Here is a 10,046-nt window from a genome sequence, read left to right as displayed (position 1 = left end):
TCTACTATATCTCGAGTAGAAACTACTCTATAGCTTGAGTAAAACATGCATCGTATCTCTAGTGGAATCTCTACTATATATCTATAGTAGAACATGTATCATATGTCTACTGGAAACTTTACTCTATCTCTAGTAGAACATGTATTATATGTCTAGTGGAAACTATCATATCTCTAGTAGAAAACGTATCATGACTCTAGTGGAAACTCCACTAGATATCTCTAGTTACCATAATCTGAGTCCTTGAAGCAGGCGTCCATGTGATCCTGATCATCGTCGAACTCGGCACTGTCGATGCTGCTGCTCTTCTTCGTCTTCTTGGGGGGTCGTTTGGCTGGCCGCTTACTTACTCCTCCTCCCGCTCCGCTCGCTGTTCCTCCCTTCCGTCCAGCGGTGGTGGTGTTGGAGTGGTTTCTGCCGGGCCGGTCGCAGCCCCAGGCCCCAGGGGTGTCGGAGGAGATGGCTGCGGCCCCAGCGGTAGCCCCGGAGGACAAGTTGGCCATAGACAACATCCCTGAATGGCCTCCTGTGTGCTGGGAGATGCAGGTGGCTGACTGTAAGTACGTCAATAAGAAATAACACAACACAATAACACATTACACTGCTGGAAGGTGTACCCGCCGGAGAAAGAGACAGATCGAGAGAGAGAGAGAGAGAGAGAGAGAGAGAGAGAGAGGAGAGGGGAAGGAAGAAAGTTATAGAACCCATTGCCCTTTATCGTTGTGAGGTCTGGGGTCCGCTCATCAACCAAAAATTCACAAAATTCAAATTGAGACTGCATGCAGACTTCTGCAAAAGTATAATCTGTGTACAATGTAAAACACCAAATATTGCATGCAGAGCAACCTTCCATAACAAAGCCATCACCTACAGAGAGATGAACCTGGAGAAGAGTCCCCTAACCAAGCTGAGTCAGGTTGGGTGGCCATTCCTCCTGACAGAGCTGGTGTAACTGAGTCAGGTTTGTAGGCCGCCTTGCTCGCACACACTTTTTCAGTTCAACCCACTAATTTTCTAAAGGATTGAGGTCAGGGCTTTGTGATGGCCATTCCAATACATTGACTTTGTTGTCCTTAAGCCATTTTGCCACAACTTTGGAAGTATGCTTGGGGTCATTGTCCATTTGGAAGACCCATTTGTGACCAAGCTTTAACTTCCTGACTGATGTCTTGAGATGTTTGTGGATGTTTTCAACCACTCCATTTGTGGACTGGTTGAAAAACAAGTTTTAATGACTCCAACCTAAGTGTATATAAACTTCCGATTTTAACTGTATACACCTATTCTGAAAGGCCTGAGAGTCTGTAACACCACTAAGAAAGGGGCACCACAAGCAAGAGGCACCACCAAGCAAGACCAAGGAGCTCTCCAAACAAAAAGGAACAAAGTTGTGGAGAAGTACACATGTTATAAAAGCATCAGACTCTTTGAACATCCCACGGGGCTTGTCATGTTGTCATATTGTGATGCTACCATGCTGTGTTGTCATGTTGTCATGTTGTGTTGTCACCATGCTGTGTTGTCATGTTGTCATGTTGTGTTGTCACCATGCTGTGTTGTCACCATGCTGTGTTGCCATTAAATCCATTATTAAAAATGGAAAGAATATGGCACCACAACAAACCTGCCTAGACTTGGCATTCTGGTAGCGCTTGCTGAGTGGTAGCAGAGAGAGCTGTCTATGACTTGGGTGACTGGAGTCTTTGACCATTTTTGGACAATTTTTTGGGCCTCCCTCTGACACCGCCTAGTATATAGGTCCTGGATGCTTGGCCCCAGTGTTAGGAAGCTTGTCCCCAGTGATGTACTGGGCAGTACGCACTACCCTCTGTAGTGCCTTACGGTCGGATTCCGGGCAGTTGCTGTACTGGTCTGCCATGTAGCTTCTGTCTATTTGAGTTGGTCAGTACGTGTAGGAAATCCTTTCTAATGTGTATTTTTTGAAAGATATCAAGTAGAAAAACTGCATAAGTCCACTTTCTGGAGGACAGAGTTTTGAAATCAGTGGAAATAGAGTCTGATAGTAGAATAGGAGACGATAGGAGATGGAGAAATCTCTGGCATTTGATTGCAAATATGCAGAAGGAGTCAAAAGAGAACACACAGAAGGCTGTTGTATGAAACACTTGTCTCCGGATTACATCTTCAAACTAAGGGCAACCTGGCATCCGGGACAGAGAGGGAGAAGCAGCCATCCATGTATACGGGTACGATAGTCTAGATAGCTACATTTACAGATATTACACGTTTCTATTTTTTGTCAGAAAGTCATTTTCATTTCAAGTTAAGTGTACTGTTAGCTAGCTAGCCAAAGTTAGCTGGCTGGTTCACTACTTCACATTATGTGTATGATCTGTGTAGTAATATTATTTGTATCTCAGAGCCATTTGCTTTGCAAGTTATATCCTAATATTATCTAGCTAACATTGTACCCGGTTGGTGAGCTACCTGCAGATTCATGCAGGGTAGCAACTTCACGAGTCAGGATTATGGTTCAATGTTTAGCTAGCTAGCTAGCTAGCTAGCTAGCTAAATGTCTAAAGAAAAGACTCCACTGTGAAAGTAACCATTTCAATAGAATGTTCATGATGTCACTGCAAAAACTGTTAACATAGCTGGTAAATTCGCTATCTACTACGATTTCTCTCTTCTGAGTGTGTCAGAGCGCAGAAAAACTTATTTACGAACGCTCAACACCAGTTGAATATAGCCGGTGTCAGTAAACATTGAAAAAAAAAGAGTAATTAAATTGTAGCCAGCAGCACATTTGCAGTTACCAATGCTCTGGATAACATAAAAACAGCCTAACCAGCTCTGCTCGGATGAGTAAAATGGTCAGAGTGAGGTGTTCTCTCATTTGTGTCTGGAAGTAGTTAGTTAGCTTGGTTGCTTCACTGCTGTTGTTAGGACAGAACGCTCGGATCAACTCTTAAAGAGATGGGTGGGGCTAAAGCTTAACAGGGTGTGAATGATGCTGAATGTGTGTAGACAAAGAGCTCTCCAGTAGGTATACCAAAATATTTAAAGGACATTTTCTCAAAAGTGGGTTTTCAAGTTTATCAACTTTCAAAACAGAATTACTTTCCCCATTGTTCCTCGACTGTAGTGTTTGATATATAATTTTCTAGCTCTGAGTCTCTACTTTTATCCAATGTAAAAAACAACATTTCAAATATTGCTGCATAAGACCGACTCGAGCCGGTCGGTCACATATGAGCGCTTCGCTAGTGAATGTTTGATCAAACGCCATGAGATAAGAATATATTTTAAACAAAGATAAAGTTAGTTGAAATATCAAAATGTCTTAGCGGGGACCAAAGAAATCATATTTTAATCATGATATTTCAACTCTTCATCTCCCGTTATGGTCCTGTTAAGATATCTTGATATTTAAAAATTTCCACTGTTCATCTCAGCTGATCTGCTATCTGTATAATCAAGTCTATTTTGCCAAATAGGAGATATTCTGTCATTGAAGGAGTTGAGCAACTTTAGTCATGTGACTTATTTTTGACTGCTGTCACAAAGTGTGTCTGATTTGACAACACTATGACCCACTAGGGGTGCACTCAGTGCGTCCTGAGACACTCTGTGTCGAGACAAACTAGGCCTACTGTTAAAATGCACTGAATTAATTGAGGAACCTGATAACACTCAGAATTTATGAATGGCCTGTTTCGCAATTCACAACAATGTCATTGGCAATCAAATGTACTCTATCATTACTAAATATCAGTTTAACTTGCTGTAAAATCTTCAGTGTCACAGCTATTTTGGGAGAACACTGGCATAGTGACCATATCTTGCTTTTAAATGCTTTGAATGGGCGCTTACATTTACATTACATTTAAGTCATTTAGCAGACGCTCTTATCCAGAGCGACTTACAAATTGGTGCAATCACCTTATGACATCCAGTGGGACAGTCACTTAACAATAGTGCATCTAAAACTTAGGGGGTGGGGTGAGAGGGATTACTTAACCTATCCTAGGTATTCCTTAAAGAGGTGGGGTTTCAGGTGTCTCCGGAAGGTGGTGATTGACTCCGCTGTCCTGGCGTCGTGAGGGAGTTTGTTCCACCATTGGGGGGCCAGGGCAGCGAACAGTTTTGACTGGGCTGAGCGGGAGCTGTACTTCCTCAGTGGTAGGGAGGCGAGCAGGCCAGAGGTGGATGAACGCAGTGCCCTTGTTTGGGTGTAGGGCCTGATCAGAGCCTGGAGGTACTGAGGTGCCGTTCCCCTCACAGCTCCGTAGGCAAGCACCATGGTCTTGTAGCGGATGCGAGCTTCAACTGGAAGCCAGTGGAGAGAACGGAGGAGCGGGGTGACGTGAGAGAACTTGGGAAGGTTGAACACCAGACGGGCTGCGGCGTTCTGGATGAGTTGAAGGGGTTTAATGGCACAGGCAGGGAGCCCAGCCAACAGCGAGTTGCAGTAATCCAGACGGGAGATGACAAGTGCCTGGATTAGGACCTGCGCCGCTTCCTGTGTGAGGCAGGGTCGTACTCTGCGGATGTTGTAGAGCATGAACCTACAGGAACGGGCCACCGCCTTGATGTTAGTTGAGAACGACAGGGTGTTGTCCAGGATCACGCCAAGGTTCTTGGCGCTCTGGGAGGAGGACACAATGGAGTTGTCAACCGTGATGGCGAGATCATGGAACGGGCAGTCCTTCCCGGGAGGAAGAGCAGCTCCGTCTTGCCGAGGTTCAGCTTGAGGTGGTTTTGGGGTATTTCCCAAAATATGAATTATTCTCGGTTTTTGACTCTAGAACTTCTCTCCCATTCCTGTCGGAATCCCGAGGGACCGGCAAGACGTGTGGAGTCCTGTTCCCGTGCCTATCTCTATTACAGACACACTGTGTGTGTGTTCTTGCGCCCCCCTATCTGAGATACCTACTGCAGCCCTCATCCTCCACATACAACACCCGTTCACTCCCCCCTATCTGAGATATCTACTGCAGCCCTCATCCTCCACATACAACACCTGTTCACTCCCCCCTATCTGAGATATCTACTGCAGCCCTCATCCTCCACATACAACACCTGTTCACTCCCCCCTATCTGAGATATCTACTGCAGCCCTCATCCTCCACATACAACACCTGTTCACTCCCCCTATCTGAGATATCTACTGCAGCCCTCATCCTCCACATACAACACCTGTTCACTCCCCCCTATCTGAGATACCTACTGCAGCCCTCATCCTCCACATACAACACCTGTTCACTCCCCCCTATCTGAGATATCTACTGCAGCCCTCATCCTCCACATACAACACCTGTTCACTCCCCCCTATCTGAGATATCTACTGCAGCCCTCATCCTCCAAATACAACACCTGTTCACTCACCCCTATCTGAGATATCTACTGCAGCCCTCATCCTCCACATACAACACCTGTTCACTCCCCCCTATCTGTGATATCTACTGCAGCCCTCATCCTCCACATACAACACCCGTTCTGCCAGTCACATTCTGTTAAAGGTTCCCAAAGCAAACACATCCCTGGGTCGCTCCTCTTTTCAGTTTGCTGCAGCTAGCGACTGGAACAAGCTGCAACAAACACTCAAACTGGACCATTTTATCTCCATCTCTTCATTCAAAGACTCAATCATGGACACGCTTACTGCCAGTTGTGGCTGCTTTGCGTGATGTATTGTTGTCTCTACCTTCTTTCCCTTTGTGCTGTTGTCTGTGCCCAATAATGTTTGTACCATGTTTTGTGCTGCTACCATGTTGTGCTGCTGCCATGTTGTGTTGCTACCATGTTGTTGTCATGTTGTGTTGTTGTCATGTTGTGTTGCAACCATGCTGTGTTGTCATGTTGTGTTGCAACCATGCTGTGTTGTCATGTTGTGTTTCTACCACGCTGTTGTCATGTTGTGTTTGTACCATGCTGTGTTGTCATGTTGTGTTGCTACCATGTTGTTGTCATGTTGTGTTGCAACCACACTGTTGTCATGTTGTGTTTGTACCATGCTGTGTTGTCATGTTGTGTTGCTACCATGTTGTTGTCATGTTGTGTTGCTAACATGTTGTTTTGTCATGTTGTGTTGCTAACATGTTTTTTTGTCATGTTGTGTTTGTACCATGCTGTTTTGTCATGTTGTGTTTGTACCATGCTGTGTTGTCATGTTGTGTTGCTACCATGTTGTTTTGTCATGTTTTGTTGCTAACATGTTGTTTTGTCATGTTGTGTTTCTACCATGCTGTGTTGTCATGTTGTGTTTCTACCATGTTGTGTTTCTACCATGCTGTGTTGTCATGTTGTGTTTCTACCATGTTGTTGTCATGTTGTGTTGCTACCATGTTGTTGTCATGTTGTGTTGCTACCATGTTGTTGTCATGTTGTGTTTCTACCATGCTGTGTTGTCATGTTGTGTTTCTACCATGTTGTTGTCATGTTGTGTTGCTACCATGTTGTTGTCATGTTGTGTTTCTACCATGTTGTTGTCATGTTGTGTTTGTAACATGCTGTGTTGTCATGTTGTGTTGCTACCATGTTGTTGTCATGTTGTGTTGCTACCATGTTGTTGTCATGTTGTGTTGCTACCATGTTGTTGTCATGTTGTGTTGCTACCATGTTGTTGTCATGTTGTGTTGCTACCATGTTGTTTTGTCATGTTGTGTTGCTACCATGTTGTTGTCATGTTGTGTTGCTACCATGCTGTGTTGTCATGTTGTGTTGCTACCATGCTGTGCTGTCATGTTGTGTTGCTACCATCCTGTGCTGTCATGTTGCCATGTTGTGTTGCTACCATGCTGTGCTGTCATGTTGTCATGTTGTGTTGCTACCATGTTGTGCTTTCATGTTGTCATATTGTGTTGCTACCATGTTGTGTTGTCATGTTGTGTTGCTACCATGTTGTGTTGTCATGTTGCCATGTTGTGTTGCTACCATGTTGTGCTGTGATGTTATCATGTTGTGTTGCTACCATGTTGTGCTGTCATGTTGTCATGTTGTGTTGCTACCATGTTGTGCTGTCATGTTGTCATGTTGTGTTGCTACCATGTTGTGCTGTCATGTTGCCATGTTGTGTTGCTACCATGTTGTGCTGTCATGTTGTCATGTTGTGTTGCTACCATGTTGTTGTCATGTTGTTTTGCTACCATGCTGTGTTGTCATGTTGTGTTGCTACCATTTGTTGTCATGTTGTGTTGCTACCATGCTGTGCTGTCATGTTGTGTTGCTACCATGCTGTGCTGTCATGTTGCCATGTATTGTTGCTACCATGCTGTGCTGTCATGTTGTCATGTTGTGTTGCTACCATGCTGTGTTGTCATGTTGTGTTGCTACCATGCTGTGCTGTCATGTTGTCATGTTGTGTTGCTACCATGTTGTGCTGTCATGTTGTCATGTTGTGTTGCTACCATGTTGTGCTGTCATGTTGCCATGTTGTGGTGCTACCATGCTGTGCTGCCATGTTGTCATGTTGTGTTGCTACCATGTTGTGCTGTCATGTTGTCATGTTGTGTTGCTACCATGTTGTGCTGTCATGTTGTCATGTTGTGTTGCTACCATGTTGTGCTGTCATGTTGTCATGTTGTGTTGCTACCATGTTGTGCTGTCATGTTGTCATGCTGTGTTGCTACCATGTTGTGCTGTCATGTTGTCATGTTGTGTTGCTACCATGTTGTGCTGTCATGTTGCCATGTTGTGTTGCTACCATGTTGTGCTGTCATGTTGCCATGTTGTGTTGCTACCATGCTGTGTTGTCATGTTGTCATGTTGTGTTGCTACCATGCTGTGTTGTCATGTTGTGTTGCTACCATGTTGTGCTGTCATGTTGTCATGTTGTGTTGCTACCATGTTGTGCTGTCATGTTGCCATGTTGTGTTGCTACCATGTTGTGCTGTCATGTTGCCATGTTGTGTTGCTACCATGCTGTGTTGTCATGTTGTGTTGCTACCATGCTGTGTTGTCATGTTGTGTTGCTACCATGCTGTGCTGTCATGTTGTCATGTTGTGTTGCTACCATGTTGTTGTCATGTTGTGTTGCTACCATGCTGTGCTGTCATGTTGTGCTGCTACCATGCTGTGCTGTCATGTTGCCATGTTGTGTTGCTACCATGCTGTGCTGTCATGTTGTCATGTTGTGTTGCTACCATGCTGTGCTGTCATGTTGTCATGTTGTGCTGTCATGTTGTCATGTTGTGTTGCTACCATGTTGTGCTGTCATGTTGCCATGTTGTGTTGCTACCATGTTGTGCTGTCATGTTGTCATGTTGTGTTGCTACCATGTTGTGCTGTCATGTTGCCATGTTGTGTTGCTACCATGTTGTGCTGTCATGTTGTCATGTTGTGTTGCTACCATGTTGTGCTGTCATGTTGCCATGTTGTGTTGCTACCATGCTGTGTTGTCATGTTGTCATGTTGTGTTGCTACCATGCTGTGTTGTCATGTTGTGTTGCTACCATGCTGTGCTGTCACGTTGTGTTGCTACCATGCTGTGCTGTCATGTTGTCATGTCGTGTTGCTACCATGTTGTTGTCATGTTGTGTTGCTACCATGCTGTGCTGTCATGTTGTCATGTTGTGTTGCTACCATGTTGTTGTCATGTTGTGTTGCTACCATGTTGTGCTGTCATGTTGCCATGTTGTGTTGCTACCATGCTGTGTTGTCATGTTGTGTTGCTACCATGTTGTGCTGTCATGTTGTCATGTTGTGTTGCTACCATGTTGTGCTGTCATGTTGTCATGTTGTGTTGCTACCATGTTGTGCTGTCATGTTGTCATGTTGTGTTGCTACCATGTTGTGCTGTCATGTTGTCATGTTGTGTTGCTACCATGTTGTTCTGTCATGTTGTCATGTTGTGTTGCTACCATGCTGTGTTGTCATGTTGTGTTGCTACCATGTTGTGCTGTCATGTTGCCATGTTGTGTTGCTACCATGCTGTGTTGTCATGTTGTGTTGCTACCATGTTGTGCTGTCATGTTGCCATGTTGTGTTGCTACCATGCTGTGTTGTCATGTTGTGTTGCTACCATGCTGTGCTGTCATGTTGTGTTGCTACCATGCTGTGCTGTCATGTTGTGTTGCTACCATGTTGTGCTGTCATGTTGCCATGTTGTGTTGCTACCATGCTGTGTTGTCATGTTGTGTTGCTACCATGCTGTGTTGTCGTCTTAGGTCACTCGTTATGTAATGGTATCTCTCTTATCAAGATGTGTGTTTTGTCATATGTTTTTATTTTGTATTTTTAATCTCAGCCCCATCCTCGCAGGAGGCCTTTTGCCTTGTGGTAGGCCATAAATAAGAATTTGTTCTTAACTGGCTTGCCTAATTAAATTAAGGTTTAAAAAATGATGTACCTGTTGACGCTGTAGTCGATGCCGCCCACTGCTTTGCTGGCCTGTAGTAGGTCCAGGATGCCTGCCGTGCTTCCCGCCTTCTTCTTTACCTTCAAGTTACGACCTTTCACCTCCCGCTTGACCTCTGGCTTGACTTCTGTGTCGATGTGGAGCGACTCTTCATCTGATGAGTCAGTCTTCTGAGAATGGAATAGAGCAACACGTTTTATTGTACAACACACTGAACACAAGAAGAGCATATGACTTTATAATTCACTGTGAAACATACCACAGGCACACAATGACGCCTGACAGCCAGACGTACACCTGATCTACGTCACACAGGTGATCCCAGACATGACCCGTCAGTTAGGATACATTCCCACTACTATTATAACTATGGACCTGGTTGAATGGGGCAGTAGGAGTTTAAAAAACTATTATTTTACCTTTATTTAACTAGGCAAGTCAGTTAAGAACAAATTCTTATTTTCAATGACGGCCTGGGAACAGTGGGTTAACTGGTCTAGGAACAGTGGGTTAACTGCCTGTTCAGGGGCAGAACGACAGATTTGTACCTTGTCAGCTCTGGGATTGAACTTGCAAAATCCGGTTACTCGTCCAACGCGCTAACCACTAGGCTACCCTGCCGCCCCAAGAGTGGGATATACAGTACAACACCTCCCCTACTTAAACACACCCAGTACTACTGATCCTCATGACAATAGTGATGGAGGCCTGTAACAGCTGGATCTAG

The 10,046-nt window shown here is 44.7% G+C and overlaps 1 protein-coding gene across 1 annotated transcript; it reads right to left on the bottom strand.

The window, feature by feature from the left end:
• Window positions 1-229: 229 nt before the first annotated feature.
• Window positions 230-9,485, bottom strand: LOC124029457 (lysine-specific demethylase phf2-like; the record flags this gene model as incomplete). Its single annotated transcript, XM_046341156.1, has 2 exons — window positions 9,311-9,485; window positions 230-533 (listed from the first exon to the last, which is right to left on the bottom strand). A coding segment is annotated over exon 2 (283 nt), but the record flags the coding sequence as incomplete, so codon positions are not given.
• Between the last annotated feature and the right edge of the window lie 561 nt (window positions 9,486-10,046).

Source organism: Oncorhynchus gorbuscha, unplaced genomic scaffold (genome assembly GCF_021184085.1).
Source record: "Oncorhynchus gorbuscha isolate QuinsamMale2020 ecotype Even-year unplaced genomic scaffold, OgorEven_v1.0 Un_scaffold_6439, whole genome shotgun sequence".
Classification (NCBI taxonomy): domain Eukaryota; kingdom Metazoa; phylum Chordata; class Actinopteri; order Salmoniformes; family Salmonidae; genus Oncorhynchus; species Oncorhynchus gorbuscha.
This window is presented reverse-complemented; position numbering and strand designations above follow the sequence as displayed.